At 36.5% G+C, this 25297-nt stretch overlaps 4 protein-coding genes across 9 annotated transcripts; 3 read left to right on the top strand and 1 right to left on the bottom strand.

Annotated features, from left to right (window-relative positions):
* Window positions 1–6522: 6522 nt before the first annotated feature.
* On the top strand, window positions 6523–7642 carry LOC140829552 (uncharacterized). Its single transcript, XM_073192861.1, has 2 exons — window positions 6523–6749; window positions 7087–7642. Exons 1-2 carry the CDS (start codon window positions 6618–6620, stop codon window positions 7498–7500), a joined length of 546 nt encoding a protein of 181 aa, XP_073048962.1. The 5' UTR covers window positions 6523–6617; the 3' UTR covers window positions 7501–7642.
* A 193-nt stretch (window positions 7643–7835) lies between these two features.
* On the top strand, window positions 7836–11458 carry LOC140829549 (uncharacterized). 4 transcript variants are annotated; one of them, XM_073192856.1, is made up of 2 exons: window positions 7836–7990; window positions 8467–11458. In XM_073192856.1, exon 2 carries the CDS (start codon window positions 8512–8514, stop codon window positions 10891–10893), a length of 2382 nt encoding a protein of 793 aa, XP_073048957.1. In that variant the 5' UTR covers window positions 7836–7990; window positions 8467–8511; the 3' UTR covers window positions 10894–11458. The 4 variants fall into 4 exon arrangements, with proteins under 4 accessions (XP_073048957.1, XP_073048956.1, XP_073048955.1 ...); XM_073192855.1 differs by having other exon boundaries at window positions 8457–11458; XM_073192854.1 differs by having other exon boundaries at window positions 8228–11458.
* An 821-nt stretch (window positions 11459–12279) lies between these two features.
* On the top strand, window positions 12280–16954 carry LOC140829550 (squamosa promoter-binding-like protein 3). 3 transcript variants are annotated; one of them, XM_073192860.1, is made up of 6 exons: window positions 12280–12432; window positions 12535–12598; window positions 13990–14621; window positions 14809–14942; window positions 15848–16102; window positions 16418–16954. In XM_073192860.1, exons 3-6 carry the CDS (start codon window positions 14065–14067, stop codon window positions 16729–16731), a joined length of 1260 nt encoding a protein of 419 aa, XP_073048961.1. In that variant the 5' UTR covers window positions 12280–12432; window positions 12535–12598; window positions 13990–14064; the 3' UTR covers window positions 16732–16954. The 3 variants fall into 3 exon arrangements, with proteins under 3 accessions (XP_073048961.1, XP_073048960.1, XP_073048959.1); XM_073192859.1 differs by having other exon boundaries at window positions 13916–14621; XM_073192858.1 differs by having other exon boundaries at window positions 12535–13799; window positions 13916–14621.
* A 1477-nt stretch (window positions 16955–18431) lies between these two features.
* LOC140830010 (flavonoid 3',5'-methyltransferase-like) lies at window positions 18432–19772 on the bottom strand. The gene is made up of 5 exons (XM_073193291.1): window positions 19637–19772; window positions 19357–19442; window positions 19127–19271; window positions 18901–19032; window positions 18432–18821 (listed from the first exon to the last, which is right to left on the bottom strand). Exons 1-5 carry the CDS (start codon window positions 19688–19690, stop codon window positions 18531–18533), a joined length of 708 nt encoding a protein of 235 aa, XP_073049392.1. The 5' UTR covers window positions 19691–19772; the 3' UTR covers window positions 18432–18530.
* Window positions 19773–25297: the final 5525 nt, after the last annotated feature.

Raw genomic sequence — 25297 nt, 5'->3', positions numbered from 1 at the left:
AGAGATTAATACATGTTGCATGATTAGAAACTTAGATTTAAATGCATGTTGGTTACGTTTAGAATTTGAAAAACTTTAAGATAGAATGTCTCCTAGATGTGCACTTAGTACTGATAGACAAGCTGAGAATACTGAGGATCGTCAAGGGAATGCATCCCCACTTCCTAATGTGGATGCTGTTATTCGTGCACTGGAAGGCATGGCTCGCTTCATTGACTCCAGACCCTCCAAAATAATTATTTAAGTTTCAATAACTGAAGATGAAATTTCTACCAGAAGAGCATAAAGGGTCTATGGGTCTGTCTAACCGAGATAGAAAATGTCAAGTTTTCGTTTAAATTTTATCATAATTTGGTAAACGGATCATTCATATTAAATACTATGACAGAAAAAACAACAAATTTTGCAGAAGATTTATTTGAAAAGAAAAGAAATTTTTTGTGGAATAGCAAGCTGCCGGGGAGTAAAGAAACTCGTCAAAAATTCTGCAAGATGGCTCATGTGGGAAGATGGTCAGAACAAATCTGTCCAAAATGCCCAAATCAAAAGGAGCCAGAATTTGGCAATGGCTTCAGACCTCGGTCAGACATGAAGCATCTTGCAGAGACATGACCAAGTGGTAAAAAACCACGATCACGTTTTCCTCGGGGACACCAAAAATTTAAGATTCCCCGACAAAAATAAGTGAACATGTGACTACAATCACTTTTCCTTGAGATAATAAAAGATAAAGATTCCCCGACAAAAGTGTAAGGCCTAGAAAATTCGAACGACGTAACTTGACTGCATCTAATCTAGGGTTTTACTAAAATATGTGTTTAATTATTTTAAGACATTAAATGCATGATTATTGCATGGATGTGTTTTATTTCATGGTTTATTAAAGTTTCATGCATAGGGGCTCTAGTAGTTTTTCGCGTTAGAACGAGAAATGGAGACCGGAGATAATTAAGGAAAAATATCTTTATTAAATAATTATTTTTTAATTATTTAGTATATGGTGTAATTGAGTGAGATTTTCGAAAATGGGCCTTGAGATGTATTTTTACACGACGGGTTATATTTTAAATCGGTACGCAAAATTTAGCGAGTTAGAAGACTTTGTGGGTTCGGAGAATATTTTCAAAAACGTACCTAAACAATATATTTTTCTGGACCTTTTTTGGGCTTAATGGGATTATTTTATTTTTTAGTGGGACTAAAATTTTTTAATCTCTTTATTTTTAATTAAGGGGACCATTAACACTAAATATTTTATTAAAAACCTACACCCAAACCCTAACCTAATCTCCCTACAATTCGGCCGCCCCAGCCCTTGCAGCAACAACAAAAATTTTCGAAAAACACTGCAGTCTCCTTCGAAAATTCTCCCAAGTCTGCAAAGAAATCCTTCCCTGCCTCTCCGATGCAAGTTCTATGCGAACGTCTCTAAAGTTTCAAGTGTATAAACGCAAATGCACCAAAATCTCGTTTTTCTCATCATTCTCATCATTGTATGCTGATTTGTGTGTTTATGCATGAGAAATTATTAGAACTATTATGTTACATCGTTTTTGCAAAGTTTGTCATTAAATACGCATACTGTTTTACATATAACTCACGTTTTTCCCATGGTTTCGTGCTAGGGCTTCTAGATATTTGTCCCAAGGGGCTAAGCACTGTAGACATCTAGAAGGATAAAGGGGTCGAGTGCATGTCGGGTCACGGTTAGGCAAGGAGTGATCGAGTCTTGCTTTGTTGGGGGAAGCTAGGGTGAGATCGGGGAAAGGGGGAGAGGTGGCCATGCAAGGGTCGAGCAGTGCTGTGGTGTATACCCTAGAGGGTATGAGCCATGGTCCATATGGGATGTCTTGGTCTAGGTTAGGTTCGGAAGTCATAAGGGCTAGGAGACGCGCGTTTGAGAGTACTTTGGGTGAAATCGCGCAAGGTTGCGTGCATGACACCCCAAAGTCGAGTTAGTTCTGTCCAGGTGGGGTTCGAGCGTGTGCCGAGGGTAGCTGGTCAGGTCGGGACGGAGCTGGTGAGGGCTAAGATCGACTACAGTGCTAGGAGTGCAACAGGGCTAGGATTTTTGGAGTGCACCAACGTCCAGCGAGGAGCAGCCGAGCGTAGAGGGTTCATAGGGGTTGGATTTGTGTTGTTTAGGGGCTGGTAGGTGTGTGTTAAGTTGTGATAAAAATTTGTGAAAATTTGGTTAAGCCCCGGGTTGATTCAGTTAAAACGGGACTCCGGTCCAAGTTTAAACCGAATCGTAGAAGTTTCGAAATGGACTCGAGGTTACGTCTATGAAATGATTATAATTATGTTCAGAGATGTTTTAATAAGTTTTGTTGGGTTCGGGCCGAAATTTTGAGGTCTGGGGGTAAAATGGTCAATTAGGATTTCCAGTGGCAAAATGGTCATTTTGCGTGTGGATCGAGTTAGCGGTCCTAGCAGCGCCCTGAACACGAAAATTGCACATTTAAAATTTATATGATATTATGAACATGAAGTTTTATGAAAATACGAATATACGTTGCATGTTTGGCTTGAAGAATATTTAGGTATATGCATGATTTTTTATAAGTGATGAATATGATGATATGTTTTGAAGAATGAGAGTTGGTTGTGACTAATACGAACACGAACACGAACAGGTAAGGCCAAGGCTCAGTGGATGGGTAATATTATCGCTGATGTCCCCGCCGCCGGGTACCGTGGTTATACGTAGATGGATCCATCGTCTAGAGCTGATACGAGAGTTACCACTAACGATCTGAATTTTAATAAAGAAAATGAACATTATATGTTGATATGATTAGATATGTTATGGATAAGTTATGTCTTGACACGCTATGTTTGATGGATCGTTTGTGTTAGCGCCTTCGAAGGCATTTCGCACACAACAACCTTCAATCAGCTTCAATAGCTCGTGTTCTAAGAATATTAACACCGATGAATTAAATCGAGTTTGGTTTTAAACAAAGTGGAAGAAACTCGAAGTAATCCTTCGTAAAAGAAAACTGAAATGTTAGAAAATATTTTAACTTGTGTAAACTGACTAACTGAAAGAACACATATTAGTTTTTGTTTTCTTGTATTTCAGTTATGGTAACAACTGAACAAACGAACACTCTACCTAATCAAAACAATTTTAAAGCGATCGATAATCAGTTAAATACACAAGATATGTTTATGGATGTTCGGAGACTTCAACTGCTCCTACGTCACCCCTTCTATCTCCACAGATAGGATACACTAGAAGACTTTGATTTATACAACTACGTGTACAAGCCCACTCAACTAGGACTTATCTACTGTCTAAACTGAACTCCTAGCTACGACTGAAAACAGCAACTTCTAGTCAACATTAATTTAACGTCTATGTGAGAAAGACTACATACACAAGTTTAACGTCTTTGTGCAAGACTGTTTTGGGTGGTTTTGAGAGTGAATGTGTGTGAGAACTGAACAGAAACGTTCTCACACACTGAGGGATAACAGGCTTCTAAACTAAGCAGATATCACGATGAATAATTCCCACTGGGCTTAAGTGCTTCTGAAAGCTGATATACAACTGATTGTGCCTTTTACTCTATAGTATTGTATATGTGCTCCGTCTGTTATTTGAGTCTTCACCGCTCTTCTCTTTATATAGGAGGAGGAAGCTGATCGTACAGTGAGACTCATTTATTGTATCTTTTGCATTTGAATCGGCTTCTTGGACTATGTGTCTCGTCTTTTTGACTGTCCCTCTGAAGCATTTTGTCTTTAATGCTCTGATGCAATGTCCATTATTGTCCTTTGACTGGATAATGGCTTTGTACCTTCTCGCACAGCTAGAATCCACTTCGAAGGAATCTATCATCGTCCATAACTGAAGGATTCTAACTGATGCTTCGAACTAGTCAGTTTGAACTGATCTTTCAGTTGGGCTGGTGAAATCAGTTGACTCGTCAGTGGAACTGATTTCACACTCGTTCAGTTGGACTGATCAGCTGGGTTTCTTCATCAGTTGAACACTCTTTCGGCTGGCCAGGCTTCTGAGGTTTTCCTGCTGAATTACCTATCAACTGGTCAATCAGCTGTACTGCTCAAATGATGTAGCCAGTTGAACCGATTCATTTTGAGCGATCAGTTGGGTCTTCAGTTTTGCGATGTAAACAACTCTTAGGTGATCCTAGATGCTGCACAACTAAGGTAGATCATTAGTAACACAATTAACAAGTTTTGTTACCATCAAAATCAAGATTGCGAACTTGAAAAGTTCCAACAATGTTTAAGTTCATGCTTTTAAGATCATGAAATTTATGTTAATTACAGTACATTCCACAGTTGCATGTTATGTATATGTACTTGCTATAACGATTCAGGTGTGTTGAGTTTTTAGACTCACTATGTGTGAATGATGCAGGTGAGCATGATGATGTGGAGGCTGAAAACGCTGAAGACTGAGTAAGCGGAGCTTGATGTGTGAACGTGAACCCCGATGCCCTTGTATTTTTCCGCACTATATGTTTATGGGTCATGGATAAACATTGTGTTTATACATTTTATATATTTTTATATGTAGATGATACGATAGGATTTGATTGTTACGTTTGAGTTCTTTTCAAACATTAGTCTAGGAATTTGAGGATATTTAAGATTTATTTAACTGCGGTTATTTTTATTCAGTGATTGAATAACTTTTTAATACGCATGGTGGACTGTTTTCATTCGCATGCATGTGTATGAGCATTTTCAAAATCAGCCTGCAAAAAAAAATAAAAAATTCTAGCAGTATTTTAGTAGTAGACGTTTCAAAAGCAAGTAAACATGTAATTTGTCCGCTAACTAAAAGACTTGGACCCAAATACAACTATAAATACAGAGTAAATGGGAATAAGAAAATCACACAAGAATTAAAATGAAGTTTGGTACCAAAGAAAATATATTCTACATATTTCAAAATTTCCAAAAGACGGATTAAGGCGATAAGAAAGCAGCTGTTATTCTTCAAAGATTTATACAAACTGTTAAAAGAAGCAGAGAATGAGATTTCAACTGATATGATGCAAACATGACAAAAACTTGTGTGAGATGGTTTCACGGGTCGTATTTTGTGAGACATATCTCTTATTTGGGTCATCCAGGAAAAGTATTATTTTTTATACTAAGAGTATTACTTTTTATTGTGAATATTAGTAGGGTTGACCCGTTTCACAGATAAAGATTCGTGGGACCGTCTCACAAGAGACCTACTCTCCAAACATATATCCACTGATTATGTCAGGAGATAAAGATGGAAGAACAAGCTATTTATAGATTAATGATCTAGGAAAAGACAATTCAAGAAAAAGTGGAGGGACCATTCAACCTCTCACTCAACCAACTCAAGAGATTATGTCAAACACATCTGGAAGACATTAAAGAAAAACTAAGGCAAGTTTTGAAGTCCGGAATTTATATCCGCAAATGACTTCTATAAATACCAAGACAGAAGGAAGATGAATGCATGATTCAATCTCTTCATTTTCTTTCAAAACATTATAATATTTTCTCTTTCTAATTATTGTGTATTTTAACTTCGGCTACTATAAGTAACTAAACAAGTTTCTCCTCCTCTACAGGAGGTTACTATGTAATAATAGTTTGTATGTTCGAATAAAAAGATCAAAACTTTTGCCTCCCTCGTGTATTATTTTCAAATTGAACAACTTTGCTATACACCATGAGGTATGAAACAAAATAGGATTGTGATAGGTGCCGTTGAAGGAATCTGTGTCAGTAACCATCTGTTGTGACTGCGTGGTTAGGTTGTGAGGAGTAGACTATAAAACCCGGTGGATATAACCCGACGGTACTCTGGTCAAAGAGGTAAACTGTTCAATTTATTATACAGAAGTATGATGGGTTGTTTATAAAAAAATCGATCACCGGAACATGGTATATAGGCAGGAAACCTTGTGTAGCCTCATGTCTTGAGGCTATATGCTTTTAAGAACATGTTCGATAGGTATAACAATGTCACGTACCATAATTATGAAAAGTAAGGGTAATTTGGGAAATTTTAAACAATTGGAGAGTTAAAACAAAGATTTAAGGGGATGAAGAATAAAGAGAAAGTTGAGTATGGAAATGAAGATTTATTGTAAAGTTGCCCCTTTTTTAATTGAGTAAAATGAGTGAGAGTGGAGTTTGGGTTGAGTTTTTATATTGAGTTGAATTATAATTGGGTTGAGTTTTTCATCACTTTATCGATTTTAAGTCTAATTTTTTTATCTTTGGGTCGAGATTGTTTTTTATATTTGAGTGGAATTTGGGTTGATTTTTCATATTTGGTTCGAATTTTTATAACGGGGTCATGATTTTCAACACTGAATCGAGTTTTGAGTCTAACTTTTCATTAATGGGTTGAGTTTGAGTTAGTTTTTCATTTGAGTTGAGTTTTTATATTTGGGTTGAGTTTTTTATTTCCTTAAAGTTTGGGGTTCAGTTTTTATATTTGAGATGAGTTTTTCGTATAATTAGAGTTTGAGTTCTTTTAATTTTAAGTTGAATTTTAATACAGCAAAAATTGTCTTTTGATATAAATCCTTTTGTTAAAGCAAGATTCACTACCTGTACCACTCATTTTCACGGCGGGTCGATGTGAAATGGAGTCGCAGCAAAATTTGAAGGTGATACAGGAAGCCATTAATCAACTGCTGGTGGAGGAAGAAGAAGACGGGTATGAAAATGGAACCTCAGTCCATCGGCGGACTTTGCTCTCCGACCTACGTACTCAGGTATCCATCCACCCATCCATAAACCCGCGATTATTTACTTATAAAGAAGCTTTCTTTTTTTTTTTTTTTGGTTTTGGTTTCAATTCCTCTGTATGATTCTTCTTATTTGAGTACCCCTGTTCCCACCACTTGAGGCAACTCGTAGTTTTTTGATTTTTTTTTTAATTATTCACCAGGGTAGAAGAATTATTAGGGTTTTACATACATTATTAGTTATTGGTGAATTGATAATTAAATTCTTGGAAGGAAAATAATTCCTGTTGCAATGCATTACATACTCTTTATATTTGATTGATTGGGAAGGTTTTACTAACAATCTTTGCGAATGGACTGACAGTTGGAACAAGAAAACTGCGAGCCTGATGAATCCGAATCTCCGTCTCCTGGACATGTTAATACTCATAGCTGTGACGAAATCGTGGAAGAATTGAACAAGGTAAAGAGGCAGAACTTGATTACACACGGCCTTCTCTCAGCCATGATTCTGCTAACCCTTACCTGGCAGCTATCAGAAGTCTCCCTCATTTTGAAAATCAAACATGTATTGTCTAGTCCTCTCGAATCCCTGGGAGGTATTGCGAAAAGATTTTTCAATGGCCAGCCTAAAGTGAATGTGAATGTGAATGTGAATGTGAAACAAGTGATGAAACAGGTCTCCTCTATCAAGGACAAAGTTTCTTTTGAGTCTCCATCTATTCCGGAGCTTCCCCAGTTGGAATTGCCTGGTTTCGATACCAGCGAAGAAGAGTAGGAATCATATGGCAAGATTGGATTTTTATTTCTTTCTTTCATTCTTATTTCCTTGTATTGTGAGAGCTTAAAGTCAATGTTGAAGGATTAACGTAACAGACCTCCTCTATCAAGATAAATACCATACCGAGTTGTTGGACCTCCTCTATCAAGAGATATATGCTCCTACTGCGGCGATGCAATTGTGTTACTTTCAGAAAACCACATTTGATTTATAAAATGTGACCTTGAACGATTAGGACTTCATCCAATTGTAATGAAACTTGAACAGATTAAAGAAATGAAAACGCAGTTTCAAAAAGGAATTTGTCAATTGTTTAAATTTTATTTTTTAAAAAAAAAATCATTTTTTTCGTGTGGGCCCCACATAAATTTATGCCCTAAAATCCAATATGGGATTAGCGGGGACGAATTCGCAATAATCAAATTTCCGTGCTCCTACTCCTGCTCCATAGGGTCGGTCTGGTCTGTAGGCAATTTTCTCGTTTAAGGTATCCATCTCTCTATCACACGGTTTGTGTTTTGATGATGACCGATCATCTGATTAAGGGTTTGTTTCCGGGATTTAAATGTGATTTCCTAAGCTTTTAATTGCTATGTTGTTTTAGAGTTACGCTCCAGTTCTTCAGCTTTTGGTGCTTGTAATCTTTTTTCATTCACTTGTTTGCAGTGGCAAGTTAGCGTTACTGGATTTTAAATGACATTTTCTATTTCTTATTTTGTTGCAGTTCTCTTTTCACAAGTAATCTTGAGATTTTGGTATTGTTATGTCTTTGAATTATTTGATGGCTTGATGAAAAGTGCTGATTGTGCATTTCTTGGCTGTTTTTATTTATTCTCTAGCTTGGTTTATTTACATTCTCCTATGTTCTATTTGAAGATAGAATGTAGGATCTGTTTTCTTCTTCCTTTTTTTTTTTTTTTGGAATTATGATGATGAGTGTGTTTTGTTTTAAGTGCCGTTTAGTGTCATGATGCAAGGAGGGTGGAGGTAGAGAGAATCCAAGTGTCAATGGAGTGCAACAGAGATGAGGCTGTGAGAGCGAAAGAAATTGCTGAGAGAAAGTTTGTAGCAAAGGACATTAAGGGGGCAAAAAAATTTGCTTTGAAGGCTAGGAATTTATATCCTGAACTTGACGGAATTTCCCAAATGTTGATTACTCTTGAGATCTATCTTTGCGCTGAAGAGAAGAAAATACAAGAAGAATGTGACTGGTATGGTGTGCTCGATGTGAATCCTTTCGCTGATGATGAGACCATAAGAAAACAGTATAGAAAACTTGCTCTCCTCCTCCATCCTGACAAAAATAGATTCATTGGGGCTGAAGGGGCATTTCAACTTGTCTCGCAAGCCTGGAATTTACTTTCAGATAAGTCCAAGAGAATAGCATATGATAGGAGGTATTGTGTGGCATTCCAGCAAAGAAGTCGGTCTATGAAGGCAGATCCTTCAACGCCAATGCAAAATGGGTTCTACAAGTTTGCAAAAACTGTAGCTTCGCGGTCAAGAGGTCCAAATTGCAATTCTAATAAGACGAAACGGATTCCTAAGGATTATTCTAGTAACAGGAATATTCCGAAGGATGATTTTCATAGCAGAGATGGGGTTACAAAGGGTAATAATACTGTCAAGAGGGACCTCTCTTCTGCTCCTCCCCCATTTCTCAAGGAGCGTCACACGTTTTGGACGGTCTGTGATCGATGTAGGATGCAATATGAATATCTCAGAGTGTATCTCAACCACCATCTTCTTTGCCCCAATTGCCACGAGGCCTACTTTGCTATTGAAATCGAGCCTCCATCTAGCCGAGGCTCCAAGAGATCATCATCTCAGACTGCGAATTCTAAGCTATGGAAAAGTACAAGCTATCAGGGAAGTAATGCCCTGCGAAACAACTCAGCCACATCTCATACAGGAACTCCAGGTTTCAGTCGCAATAACGAATCCAATCATAGTAACTTCCGGTGGGCTCCATTCTCTGAGTCAACAGGTTCTGCTACTGCTGTTCAAGCGGCAAATATGGTTAAGCAAGCTTATGAGAAAGTTAAGAAGGAAAGGCAGAAAGCACAGGCTGCCACAAGAAGAGGGGAGACATTGCGAGGAAAGAGTCTTGCATCAAAAAGACCAGTGGGTGCTGAAATCTCTGGCTGTTCTGATGCTGTGAAGAGGAGAAAAGGTGTTGACAGCTTTGGTAATAGCATGGAGACTACAAAACATGGTATCTGTGAAACTGGAACCATTCGGGTCACAGATTTCTCTGCTGTCAAACATGATACCTTGAAGAAACATACAAGCAACCATTTGCTAATGGAGAAGGGTCGCGGGGAAATACTTAAGAAACTAAATGAACACGTGCCATATAACATGATGAATCCAGTAGCAGTGGAGGTTCATGAAAGTACCAAAGAAAATGGCACGTCAAACACAAACAATGGTAGTTGTACGCGTGTTACTAAGTTATGTATGCCAGTCGAGACTAACAGTCGAGTCCCTTTGAATAAACTGTGTTATAGTACTTCAGGTCCTTCTGCGGGACACGTCGAGCGAATGCTGGTGAATGTTCCTGATCCAGATTTTCATGGTTTTGACAAAGACAGGACAGTGCAATGTTTCAGAGACAACCAGGTATGGGCCGTGTATGATGATGATGACGGAATGCCGAGACATTATACCATGATTCACAGTGTGATATCTCTAAATCCATTCAAGATTAGGCTGAGTTGGCTAAATTCAATGACCAACGATGGATTAGGCCATGTAAATTGGTTTATTAATGGCTTTTCTAGAACATGTGGGGAATTTAGAACTGGCAGACTTGACATCTGTACCTCGTTGGACTGTTTCTCACACAAAGTCCGATTTGTAAAATGCACTTCTGAGACCGTTCAAATATTTCCTCAAAGAGGTGACATTTGGGCTTTGTACAGGAATTGGTCCTCTGATTGGAATGAGCTCACTGAAGATGAAGTAATACACAAATACGACATGGTGGAAATACTTCAAGACTATGTTGAGGAATACGGTGTAATTGTAGTTCCCCTTGTTAAAATCTCTGGGTTTAAAGCCGTTTTCCATCAGCATTTTGACCCAAATAAAATACGTAGAATTCCTTTGGAAGAAATGTCTCGGTTTTCTCATCAAGTGCCGTCCAATTTGCTCACCGGTAAAGGAGCAAAGGTTCTAAAGGGTTTCCGTGAGCTAGATCCTGCATCTATTCCATTAGAAATTCTTCAAGCGTTGTCAGAGATTGAGGGGATCAACTTTCTGGAGACTGGCAATGACATTGAGTCTGTGAAGGAAGTTGATTGTGATGGAAACGCCGACGCCAACATGGTTGATGGAGGAGTTTCTCAAATTAAGGGAATTGAACTTCTCTTGCAGAACAACGGGTGAACTAAATCATCATGAAAATGGACACATGGATAACTCTTAGGGTGTCATCAGATCACAGGGCGAAACTTTTTCATAGCTGGATGCGCTGAGAATACCCTGTTAACCAGCATATGGACATGGATTAGAACACTAAATATATGTAGAGAAATGGTTGACGGTATTCTTGAACTTCAAATGTTGTTGAAGTAGAGCATTTGCTATTTTTCTTGGAATTGTTCGAAGGTGCCTCAAGATTGTAGGAAATTATGGGGGGTGCTTGTATGAGAAGTGTGAAATATATGAAAGGCTGGATTTTCCCTTCATGGATCATCGCTCCAGGACAGCACAAGGCCACAATCGTCGAGCAGATTAATCCGTCACCAAAACCAACTCACAAGGCCACAACCCAAAATGAGTATCCATGTTTTTCACTTGTCAACTGGTCTGTAGGTCTTTAATTTCCTCAGGGTTGATTTATGGTTAGTTTGTGTAATGTCCTTAGAGCACCGAACTGTGTTAATTCTCAGTTCGAGTGTCATCTGTATGTCTGAATAGAACTTATTGTTTAATTTTTCTTTCTTTTTTTTTTTTCCTTTTCCTATTGGAAATTTTTTTATTAGTACTATCGAATTTGGCCCTCTTCTGGCTATTAGGGCTACGGGGCCGAGCTTGGTGCGTGAGTGCATGGTTTGGGCAGTAAAAGGATCAGTCAGGGCATTTGCCGCATGTTTTGGGTGAAAAGTGTCGTGAATTATACAACACGTGCCAAATATTCAGAAATTGAACATCATAAATGTTCCGTTAGCATAGCATAATAATAATTGGATTACTATGAACAACTGCATAAATGGTAGTGTATGTATAGCGAGTAGATACTTCTTCATTGAAAAACTTGGATAACCATTTGTTTCTGTCAACTTTGTTTAAGCCAAACGGCTCTAATAGACTCTGTTGCGAATGGAAGCGACTTAGCCTAAGACTCTATCTAGGTGCGATTCATGACTTCTTGATGGAATCCATTTTAATGCTAAATCAGCTGTGTTTTGGCAAGAAAAATGATCATCTGGAAATGAGATGGAGGTGATGTCTGTCGAGGGCAGACAGACAGCCAGCCATTTTTGTTCTCAACTCAATGTAAGAAAACACGCCAGCTGCTATGCTACGTTTTTTTATGGTGGTAAAATGTAATTGACTCGTGTGGGGAAACAAGAACCAGAGTGTACGTTGGTATATCATATAATAATAAATAAATGGATTTGTATCGAAATTCGAAGCAAAATAAAAGTATTAAATTTCTTGGAAATTTTTAAAAAAAATTGCGAGGAGAAGGATTTTACAAAGAACTTTCCATCCACGTATTAAAGTAATTGGTCGTTTGTATAAATGCACAAATTAATGAGTGATTAACAAGGAAATCGGATTAACCAAGCTTATTTCGATTGTCTATACTAGACTTACGAATCATTTTTGGGATATATAGCAATAATCCCCTTTCTTCACACTCTACTCTCTCTCTCTCTCTCTCTCTCTAATAACGGCTCATTCCATTTTCTTTATCGGGTAATTGTCCTTTTTCCTTTTTCCCCTGTTTGCATGTTTTTTTTAACCATGTGCATCAGATTAACTGACTCTCTGTTGCTGTGATGATTACTTACCAAACAGCGGAAAGGCCTTATTGATTTCCAGCCGGGGGAAGTAAATTCACTCATTAATGAAGCGTTTACGGGTAAAAATGATGGGTTTGCTTTGATTTTTAATTCCTATTTTTGGAAGAGCAGTGGAGGAATTTTTTATTTTTTTTATTGAAAAGCTGTGCTAAACGCGAAGAAAATTCGGCCTGGGAATTGGGGAAAAAGATTATATCTTTCTCCATACCTCTGCTGATTTTGCATTTAAAAATAAACAATAAAAAGTTAGTGGCTTTTGGTACGGTGTTTGATGCGTTTCCACGTCCTTGCAAAGCGATCTCGTTAAGTGGGGTTTTTTGTTCTGATTTTCCTTCGGGAAAGACATTCTGTGTGGAGCTGAAAAGCTTTTCCTTCTACTTTCGGTTACTGAGGACACTAACAAACCCTAGATGGGGGGACCATAAACTACCTCTTTTCCTACCCATTATTTTAATTGTGCTCAATTAATCAATGTATTAAAATAAGCGAATTATACTGCATGTTTATATTATCTTCTGTTCTAGTGTAGGAAAAAAATGTAGGCCTTTGTACTTATCTTGAGTAGCAATCCATGCAAGGAAAAAAAACTTGGTTTGGGTTTGGTTAGGAGGGGGAAGTCACAGATGGCGACTCCCTTGAGTTTTTTTATCCTTGGGGATATTTTATTACTGATGACTTTGTTTGATGAATGATAACGTTATTTTCCAATATTATGCCTATAATATTAGCTTCATTCAAAACATGGAGTCCCCTTTCATTTAAATTTCTTAATCAATCTCATTAATGTATACGGCCTTCTCTGTTTTGAGAAAGTCAAAGGCAATTCCTTCACTGTAATTAAAAGTTAGTTTTATTTTGTAAACAAGAATTCTTAAAAAATCTGTTGAAGTAAAATGGGTAGTGGAAGGAAAAGCGTTAGCTTGTCTGCCTTTCTTCTTTTTAATAGAAAATAAGTAGTTCTCTGCTTCAAGGGAGCTGCATATATTCACCACTATAGTTGGGTACTTTTTCTGTTTATATTTTTGTTGTAGGCTTAATCTGGCTGCTTGATTCTTGAATTTTGGGGATGCAAGAAATAAAGTTCTTTTGAACTCTGGAATCTGGGGCTCATTGTTCCTTACGTGTGGTGATGTTTAGGAGTCAGTTTGTCTGAAAACCGTGATTTTTGGAGTGAAGTGTATTGATATTTCACTTCGCTATCTCTGCATGAAACAGCGAGTTGCAACCTCTCCATGGGATGATTGATTAGCAAATCGTACAGTTAAAGTTTCTCATTAATTTCTTGAAACCGTTGATTGTTGCTCTCTGTTCTTTGTGAGGTTGTTTTGTGAATGCTTGTTCTTTAAATTTGCAAATCCACTGTGATTCATGTATAGATCTCATTGCTCCAAGATCAAGTGAGTGAGGTTGTTTAATGAGCTACTTTCCTGACATGGAGTGAAATTCTAAGTGGGTTTTCCCAAACTTTGGTGGATTCGGTTGGAAAGCTAATGAAAGTCCCTAGAGGTTGCATTTAGCAGACTGGATGATTTTTGATGATGGAGAAATCAATGGCGGATCCTTCAATCCGTCAGGCGGCGGTGGAGTGAGTAGTGCCTCTGGCTCTGATGGTGATCACGGCTCTTCAGCTAAAAGCTCGATTTCAGCTTCTGTGGATTCCTCTACAAAGGATGGGATGCAAACTCCTAACTTCAGGTTCATGTCCTCTGGAAATTTTGGAAAGAAAATGGACATGAATGGAACTGAGATTTCTGGAACTTCTCCACCTTTGAATGCTTTAGTGGAACCGCTAATTGATCTGAAACTTGGAAAGAAGACTTATTTTGAGAATAGTGGGAACATGGGAAATACTAAGACGGAATCATTTTTTGTGATGCCTACTTCGTCCAGCAGTACACCTAAGAAAACAAAATTTTCTGGTCAGAATACCCCTATGCCACGGTGTCAAGTCGAGGACTGCCATCTTGATCTTTCAATGGCCAAGGAATATCACAGAAAGCACAGAGTTTGTGATAGCCATTCTAAATGTCCAAAGGTTATTGTTGGAGGTGTTGAACGTCGTTTTTGCCAGCAGTGTAGCAGGTGATACTCTGGATAAAAACCCTTTTATTGATTTTACGAGTCTAATAATATATCTGGCACAGGATATCTATGGGAGAGTACGACTTAAAATATGACATGAGTTCTATCTCTTGCTACTATTATTATTATTTTTTCTGGGAACATTTTAAGAGATTTGATTTTCTTCTTTGATTCTTTCTCTGTGAAGGTTTCATGGTTTGTCTGAATTTGATGAAAAGAAGCGCAGTTGTCGAAGAAGACTTTCTCATCATAATGCACGACGTCGGAAGCCACAGAAGGAAACTATCCAGTTTAAAGCAGGGCTTTCATCGCAATTTTATGGTATTCCTGCTGTTGTTTATTTAAACTTAATTCTATAGACAGCGTATACCATATTCGTCATCCCATTTTCAACATGGAATGGTAATGGACTTCTTGTTGCCTGTAATATTGCCATGATTCTTCTTCCGAGCTAGACGTCCTGCAGTATAGTATATCAATATTTTGTATTATATACATTTGATAAATTTGTAATTTTAAAATTAAAATACATAGCACAGTTATGATATAGGCCAAATGAACTGTATGATTTAGTGGTGTGATGTGAAGCAGTGTCTTTTTCATTAAAAAATATTTTTTACTAGGTAAATTTTTTATCAAACAAATTGTAAATTAACTGAAAAAGGGTTGTATTTGCAATTTTGTAGTGTTTTTACCAAAGAGATCTAGGTAGTTACTCCAGCATGCTCTCTCTTTACTTGCGGTCATGCACGATATGTTTCTAAACTTAAAATTAAAATACAGTGTATTATGATATTTTGACAAATGCTGTATGGTTTATTGGTATGATGTGAAACAGTTTTCTTTTTTCCATTCTTCATCTGGATTTGTTTTCTTCTGTCCATGTAATTAAGCATTTTTTTTAATTAAAAAATATTTTTTCTTAGATAAAATTTATATCAAACAAATCGTAAATAAACTGAAAAATGGGTTGTATTTGCAATTTTGGTGTGACCATACCAAAGAGACCAGATTAGTTATTTTAGCATGTTCTCTCTTTATGATATGGTAAGATAGTAAGATAATGACGTGCTTTTGGATGGTTCTCTTCCATCTAAACCAAAAGCAGGTAATAATTTAAAATCTCAAATGATACTGACGAGAACAGGAAATGGTTGAGGACTAGTCTCATTATGTTTGGTAAAATTTATTTAAAGCCCATCTAAATTCCTTTTTTCCCTGTACAGGAGGAAGGCAACAAATGAGTTTTCTGCCTAACAACACCCCAATTCTTCATTCTCCAACTCCTGCACGTTCTATATGGGATAGCACATGCAACCCCGAGTTCACTATTACTAAAGGATATTCTTTGAAGTATAATGGATATGGAATGACTGATGAGCAATTGCATGTACCAGGTCCAAGTATCAAGTTCAATATGCATGGGAATACAGCCAGTTTTTTGGCATCCAAGAATTTCGCATCTGAGATCTTGAATTCAGGTTGGTTTCCTACTTTATGTGCTTTCAGAAATTTTTTCCAGATTATATGTGCATTGCGGATCATATCGCTTTAACTTTGCTCCTACCCTAGTAATTAGTCCAGAATAAACTATATTGAACTTGGTTTCTTTCAATGTGGATAGCTTATCACTAAGAATCATTTATTGGTTCTGTAATATTATATTTTGAAAAGAAAATTTTACTTGAATTTTCTGCTCTTTGTTCTGATGCCATAACATGTAAACAAATTCAATCTGATAACTGGAAGATCAATGGTGATTCAAGTTACTTGATCTTACTTGATTTACTTCTCAGGTTCCGAGGGAGCCCTTAGGTTTTCCCAAGTAGATGCAGCACCGGAGTATGACCGTGCTCTCTCTCTTCTGTCAACTAATTCCTGGGGTTCAGAATCCATTGCAATTCATGAAAATGTTGCCAACTTCACTCATCCTATGATACAGCATTCGATACTAGAAAGCGTTCCCCTCGCTTCTTCGGAAATGTGGCTGTCTGGACAGCAGTCCACTGATTCCGGACCTCAATTATTGGCCACGACCTACAAATTTCAGGAAAACCACCTTCTCAAAACGACGTACGAGCCTGATTTTTATCCCAGTATCTTGAACTGACCATTCCAAAACTAAGCTTCTATTTAGGCATGTTATGTTTGATTCTTTTCTGAAGGATTTGATTGCTGCTGTCTATTACGGTGAGTTGTTTCTATAGCATGTCGCCTTGCCGCATGTAAACTGGGTTTTGGTGGTTGAATGATTTTGTATTCAAATCCAAGCAACTTGATGTAATTTTTATGTAGTGCATTAATTCTGTGCGAAGCAGCAGTACTATGCGGTTTCCTCGTTGCTTGAATGCTTTTGAGTTAATTTTACGGCTTGTGAACGTCCCATGGATACACCGGGTTTTTTTTTTTATTATTTTATTTTTGGCAACCAAAATATGATCACTGTTTTAATAATTTTCTGGCCCCTTTTATTTTTTATTTAAAAAAAAAAAACAGAAAACGGAGAGGAATATTATTTATAATCACTTTTATTTTTAATTTTTAAAAAAGCAGAAAAGGAAGAGGAATACTATTTATAATCACTTTTATTTTTTATTTTTTTTATTAAAAAAAAAAGCAGAAAAGGAAGAGGAATACTATTTATAATCATTTCATGATACTGATTCGAAAGAGAAGTTTGTTATATTTCCACATACATTAATAACAAATTAAATTCTTCAATTGGTAAACGAGCAGATTCTAAGATTCAAAAGGATCAAGGAGGACGAAAATGAATTTTTTTTGAAATAACTAATTATATCAATTGACATAGATGCACGTTATTAATAATATTCGCACATATATTTTAACAATTTTTTTTTTGATGTATATCATCTTTGTGTTCATCTTCATGAAATTTACTCTAATAAATTTCATAATTGTGCTTGTCATCTGTATATTTCACATCAACTATACAAACTTTGGCATGCACCGTGCTTGTGAAAGAGTCCTCTCGCCAATTCATTTTTGTTGGTAATATTTAGGCCTACGTACTTTCTTGGCCTTTTTTTTTTTTTTTTAATCTTACTCTTGTTTGCTGATCGGTAAAGCATTTTTTGATCAGTTGTTTATCTCTGGTTGCTACAAAATTCTAAACCATTCAAAATGAAAGATCAACTTATAGGGAGAAATACATGAAAACCGAATAAGGTTATAATTCAAACGATTTGACGTAAAAAAAATTTTGAGCGGTTGATGAATAATTTTTATCCACTAGCTACTAACCTTTGTTTTTGGAACGCATGAGAATTTTGAGATGTGTTTAGGCTTTAGAAGATCCACTTATAATGCGTAAAATAACATATGCTAGCTCTTTAAAAGTAGTTGAACGTTGTTAATTACATGCGTCAACTTTTCATTGTACGAAGTTACACGTGTCAACTTCTAAGCACTACTCAGGATGAAATTAATAATAATATTATTCATGTATGGTACAAATGGTTTGGTACAATATTTAATTTGACAAATGCCTCCGGCCAACCACTAAATCGTTGATTTTGAAAAATGCGAAAATGTTATTTGAATGCAACAAATTCGTTTATGTCAAATGATATTTTTACGAGTTCTTCCTTCCCCGGCCCGTATAAAAAGTATTTGTTTTCGGGACAAATTCAAGACTATATCATTATACGTACTCTTATTTGATCAATAAACGAATAATATTGTACATCTTTATTTAATCTATGGATATAGGTAAAAACATTTAATCAAACTATTTAACAATGGATCAAATATGAATCTTCTGGAATATTATTCATTTTTATTTAATTAAAGTCACATAAAAAGAAGCCAACAACACACAAAACATAGAGAAATATATAGTGCAAATAAATCGAAAACCAATACAACGTTTTTTTTTTGCTTTTCACTCTATATGAGACGTTTGCATAGACTGAGTCCATCTCCAATGGAAAGGAGAGCTAACTCAATTCGAGAATCATTGGCCAATAAATTGTTGAATTGAATTATATCATTTTTCCAGGTCTTCAAAAAACTTGCAATTTTATCCTCATCGGATTCTGCTACTGATCCACCCCACAGGGTATTGTCATAAGCTATTATCCCTCCAATTTTGACTAATTTCAATAGCTGTTCGTGGTAGTTTATGTAATTAGGCTTATCCGCATCCACAAATGCAAAGTCAAATGTCCCTTCTTCACCCTGCAAAAATTAGTAATGTCAAAACATTAATTTGTTTTAACCATAAACAATTAATATCAAAGTACGTAGTCATATATACTTTGGCAGAAAGTCCCTTGAGAACTTCAGTGGCATCAGACTGGATGAATTGAATTTTGTGCTCCACTTTTGCCTTTTGAATAAATGGCAATCCCGTCTCATATGCTTCCCGGTCTATGTCAATAGCCATTATCTAAAACCAAAACAAGCAATATTAATTAATTTTCAAAGCATGCTGCATGCATAAATTAATTCCATGATCATTTAAGTTATAATAAACTAGTCACTTTGCCATCATCAGGGAGTGCAAGAGCAGTCGACAAGAGTGAGTAACCAGTGAAAACCCCGACTTCAACCGTTTTCTTGGCGTTCATTATTTTCACCAGCATTGATAGGAGTGATCCCACATCTGCCGTTATACTCATCGCGCTCCTGATCGATGATTAATGTGTCAATCATTCCATTACTAGCTAGTTAAGTTTTAAAGAAAAGGCATATATTCTCCTGAAAAACATACATGTAGCTGTACTTTTCGATGGTGGCCTTCCTTATTGCCTCGAGTTGCTCATGTTCTCTGGGGTATGCAAATGTTTCCAAAATGTACTGCAAGATTCGACGAGAGATGCGTGTAAAAGGAAACTAAATTATATATATTAGGAAGAAACGAATTAATTAACTATGAGTTTGGATATTAATGTGTGTCAAAGTTGAATATTATTGAGATCGTGCAAACAAAAAATTATATATATATAGATGCATGAAGTAGTCATCCAAGTGTAAGCAAATAAGATCAGTACCTTTCCCAGTGCATGGCTTTTCAGAATAGTGGGGTGATTGAACGTTTCTTTCATCTCGGAAGGGAAACACGATCTTTGAGGTGAATGACAAAGGCAGTTTTTTGTTGTTATGCTTCCTTTGCGATAACTTTTGGCCCAATTTATAGAGGTGGCCAGGCCAAACAACAACACAACAAAAAAAAAAAAAAAAAAAAAAAGAAAGAAAGGAATATTTCTTAATTTATATGATTAGCGATATTGGTTATTTTCCCACCGATGCCGCCTTAATAATTGCATCTTGACATTAATTCTTAAATCCCACGATTTTCCAATTATTTGAGTTATATATATAATATACAATTTATGAGAGTATAATGATTGTAATTAAACTGATTTAAAATTAAGCAAGCTAGCAACATGCATGTGGCAAGAGAAGTCGTTGGATTTAATTCGTGATTAAAAGTAACAAGTCAATATATATATGCATATATAATATTTTTCCTTTTGATGAATTAAAAATAAGATGGGCATTTTCTCACAATGGAAAGTATATTAATTAGGTTTAACACTAGTTTGATATTAAAATATAATTGATATATTCTTGCTTGCTAGGTGAGGTAGCTGACCGAACAATGAGATTAATTTAAAAATCCCAAAAGTTGCTGATGCGCAACTACCAAACTTCACGTTGGTGTTTGGTGAACTGCGTGTGGTCATTTCATGTGATGTTTGTTGGGTTTTTTTTTACTTCTCTCCACTACTTCTTTTTTTAATTTCAAAACACAATATTCTATATGACTAGGAAGTATTTTAATATGTATACTGGCAAATTGATACATGGAGATAAAAGTTTAATTTTTGTTTTTTTTATGAGTTTAAACATAAATATAAGAAAATAATGATAAATATTATCTGTACAGTGACTATGATACTCAGATTGTACATTATCACTTTCCTCTCTACCCCATTGTCAAATTTAGATCCAAGGAAAAACTAAAGAGCTCTCCAAAGGAAGAACATGTAGATTTAGAAGATCAATCACTCGTTCTACATGATTAAATATTATGATTTCAAGTACGCTTCTACCACAATTTGTTAGTTAAATTCTTGATTATGTAACATGATGGATTCTACGGGATTAGATATTATGAAATCTGCTAAATTCATCTTTGATTTACTGAAAAATGTAGAAAGCAATGCGGAGGTACATTAGGTGTAACTTGTGATTCATGTCGCTTTTGTTCATTTAGAAGTAATAGTTGAATATTTATGTCAGGTTAAAGGCTTGGATGTGGACGCGCTTTTCATTTCTCACATTCAAGTTAACTAGGCTCAAAACAAAAGGCGAACTCATGGGAAAATAAATTGTATGTTGTTTATTTATTCAATCATGTGTTGTCCAAAGTTGATTTATAATTTGCCATCTCCCTACCACATTGAGCTGATTCTTTCGGAAAATAAAACAAGAATATTTTGGATCGGAAAAGTGTACCATTCGATCATAATATTGCATGCTTATATACATCCTAATACAAAGATCTTAACATAAATAAGTACAATCAAATCTCCTAAATATCTACACTAACAAAGGAAAGAATACATGCTTGATATACAATATTTGTTTCCAATACCCCCTCAAGTTAGAGCATGCAAATTTTGAATGTGTGACACCCCTGACCTCTTTAAATAAAATACGCAGCGGAATAAAAATAATTTTCTTTAAAATATGGAAGGAGTTTCAAAATACATTTTCTTTAAACATTTTACAACCAAAATAAATACATGATCATTCAAAAGGTATAATAAAATACAAAACATCATCCCTATGATCATGGCCAAAATCTTCCTTCCAACGGTGTATGCATATGACCCCAATCCACAGTCAACGTCCCGGGCCGCTACTCTGATCTGCATCACATGAAATAACTGGAATGAGAATAAATCTCAGCAAGTGGAACTCTACATAGCAATGATATATAGTAGTATACTCTGTAAAACATGACTTTGAAATCAGAAATACCATCAACTCTGAAACATGAATACTGTAGCAATAACTGTAGCAATAGCATATCAATAATTAGCAATACGATGGTATTTCTCTTTTCTCTGGTTGGATTGATATCAATAGTATCTCTGCTCTGGTGCTAATATCCCTATCGATATAAACCGATAACTCTGAGGGATAAAAGCCTATGGTCGATGATCATCTAATTGCATGCAATTCTCTGGCTATGATTAATCAATCCAATAAAAACATTTGAACTCTGCAACATTTAAAGCCGTCGTTTCACAATCTCATAATATCTCTTGTATTCCCTTTTTAACAATAGTGAGACATACAATGCCTCCAATAGATAATCAATGAAATCAATACATAACAATGGATCAATGGAAGGGAATAACACTTTGAAACCTTTAAAACACAATACATATATCATCATGTGAGCAAAAAGATGAAATTCCACTTACAACCCAATAGAACACCTCAAATAAGCTCTTGGTTCACCACCTACAACAATAATCCATAAATAACACCAACATCAACTCTATATCCAAGAATCCATAACAATAAATCCATAAATCCACAAGAATAACAAACCCAAGTCAACTCTTAACTCAAAACCTTAAAAGAATCGCACCAAAAGCTTACCTAAGCTTCCTAGCACCAAGGAGAACGTCGATCTCAACTCGAATCGTCAAAAAGAAGCTTGGATTGAAGATAGGAAATGAAAGAAATGGTAGAAAACCCTAAGAAATGAGAGGAAATTCGAAAATGAGAGGAATGAAAAGGGTAAAGTGATGGCTAACCACTCCAAAAAGGTATAAATATCTCGCCCATACCTCCACCGCGGGTGCGGCAACACAAGGACCGCGGGTGCGCCAAGCCTACGACCAAAAACCATTTTTTGAACCACTGAGACCGCGGGTGCGGTCCTTACATGACCGCGGGTGCGCTCTACCTTCGGACCAAATCTTACTCTGCGCACAGCTTCTACAAAGATCGCCTCAGAAACGCCTCTTCCCGTCCGAATTGGAAAAAGTGGTAAACTACAAAGTTGTAGCTCTATGTCTTATCTTGACTCCCTCAAAATTTCAGATCATTTGGAGGTCTGAGTAAAATGTTATGCTAAATCTCCCAACATGTGTCACTGGAGGAACGTCGAAACACACAACACACTTCGGGACACTTTTGGCTTACCTTCCACAATGATTTGAACAAAACTCAAAATAAGAAAGTTATAGCCTTATGTCTTATCTAACCACTCCAATTGGCCTCACCTCATTTGGATCAATATACCATTTATCATGAATTTAATCGTAACGCCGCTACAATAACACTGCACATCATCTATAACCAACTATACTAAAATCATAAATCGAAACTCTTAACATCCAAACTATACTTAAACTTACCCAAATAGCCAATAATCATACAAAATCTTAAACCATACCGTACACCGGGCTCGGCTATTACAATCTCCCCTCCTTAGAGGAATTTCGTCCCCGAAATTGACGTCACTACACGGACAACTCAGGATACCTCTCTCTCATCTCAACCTCTGGTTCTATCCTCTTAGGTGGCATCCTCTACTCTACAATGTGCTCACAAAAGACATATCAATATATAACAATGGATAGATGCAAGAAAACATACCCGGACAGTTGAAAGTAGACGAAGTCATATGCATTGGTCCGAAGAACACCGCTCTGATACCAAATGTGACACCCCTGACCTCTTTAAATAAAATACGCAGCGGAATAAAAATAATTTTCTTTAAAATATGGAAGGAGTTTCAAAATACATTTTCTTTAAACATTTTACAACCAAAATAAATACATGATCATTCAAAAGGTATAATAAAATACAAAACATCATCCCTATGATCATGGCCAAAATCTTCCTTCCAACGGTGTATGCATATGACCCCAATCCACAGTCAACGTCCCGGGCCGCTACTCTGATCTGCATCACATGAAATAACTGGAATGAGAATAAATCTCAGCAAGTGGAACTCTACATAGCAATGATATATAGTATACTCTGTAAAACATGACTTTGAAATCAGAAATACCATCAACTCTGAAACATGAATACTGTAGCAATAACTGTAGCAATAGCATATCAATAATTAGCAATACGATGGTATTTCTCTTTTCTCTGGTTGGATTGATATCAATAGTATCTCTGCTCTGGTGCTAATATCCCTATCGATATAAACCGATAACTCTGAGGGATAAAAGCCTATGGTCGATGATCATCTAATTGCATGCAATTCTCTGGCTATGATTAATCAATCCAATAAAAACATTTGAACTCTGCAACATTTAAAGCCGTCGTTTCACAATCTCATAATATCTATTGTATTCCCTTTTTAACAATAGTGAGACATACAATGCCTCCAATAGATAATCAATGAAATCAATACATAACAATGGATCAATGGAAGGGAATAACACTTTGAAACCTTTAAAACACAATACATATATCATCATGTGAGCAAAAAGATGAAATTCCACTTACAACCCAATAGAACACCTCAAATAAGCTCTTGGTTCACCACCTACAACAATAATCCATAAATAACACCAACATCAACTCTATATCCAAGAATCCATAACAATAAATCCATAAATCCACAAGAATAACAAACCCAAGTCAACTCTTAACTCAAAACCTTAAAAGAATCGCACCAAAAGCTTACCTAAGCTTCCTAGCACCAAGGAGAACGTCGATCTCAACTCGAATCGTCAAAAAGAAGCTTGGATTGAAGATAGGAAATGAAAGAAATGGTAGAAAACCCTAAGAAATGAGAGGAAATTCGAAAATGAGAGGAATGAAAAGGGTAAAGTGATGGCTAACCACTCCAAAAAAGTATAAATATCTCGCCCATACCTCCACCGCGGGTGCGGCAACACAAGGACCGCGGGTGCGCCAAGCCTACGACCAAAAACCATTTTCTGAACCACTGAGACCGCGGGTGCGGTCCTTACATGACCGCGGGTGCGCTCTACCTTCGGACCAAATCTTACTCTGCGCACAGCTTCTACAAAGATCGCCTCAGAAACGCCTCTTCCCGTCCGAATTGGAAAAAGTGGTAAACTACAAAGTTGTAGCTCTATGTCTTATCTTGACTCCCTCAAAATTTCAGATCATTTGGAGGTCTGAGTAAAATGTTATGCTAAATCTCCCAACATGTGTCACTGGAGGAACGTCGAAACACACAACACACTTCGGGACACTTTTGGCTTACCTTCCACAATGATTTGAACAAAACTCAAAATAAGAAAGTTATAGCCTTATGTCTTATCTAACCACTCCAATTGGCCTCACCTCATTTGGATCAATATACCATTTATCATGAATTTAATCGTAACGCCGCTACAATAACACTGCACATCATCTATAACCAACTATACTAAAATCATAAATCGAAACTCTTAACATCCAAACTATACTTAAACTTACCCAAATAGCCAATAATCATGCAAAATCTTAAACCATACCGTACACCGGGCTCGGCTATTACAATCTCCCCTCCTTAGAGGAATTTCGTCCCCGAAATTGACGTCACTACACGGACAACTCAGGATACCTCTCTCTCATCTCAACCTCTGGTTCTATCCTCTTAGGTGGCATCCTCTACTCGACAATGTGCTCACAAAAGACATATCAATATATAA

Source organism: Primulina eburnea, chromosome 4 (genome assembly GCF_022965805.1).
Source record: "Primulina eburnea isolate SZY01 chromosome 4, ASM2296580v1, whole genome shotgun sequence".
NCBI classification, from domain to species: domain Eukaryota; kingdom Viridiplantae; phylum Streptophyta; class Magnoliopsida; order Lamiales; family Gesneriaceae; genus Primulina; species Primulina eburnea.
The sequence above is the reverse complement of the archived record's forward strand: the minus strand, read 5'-3'. Positions and strand labels throughout refer to the sequence as shown.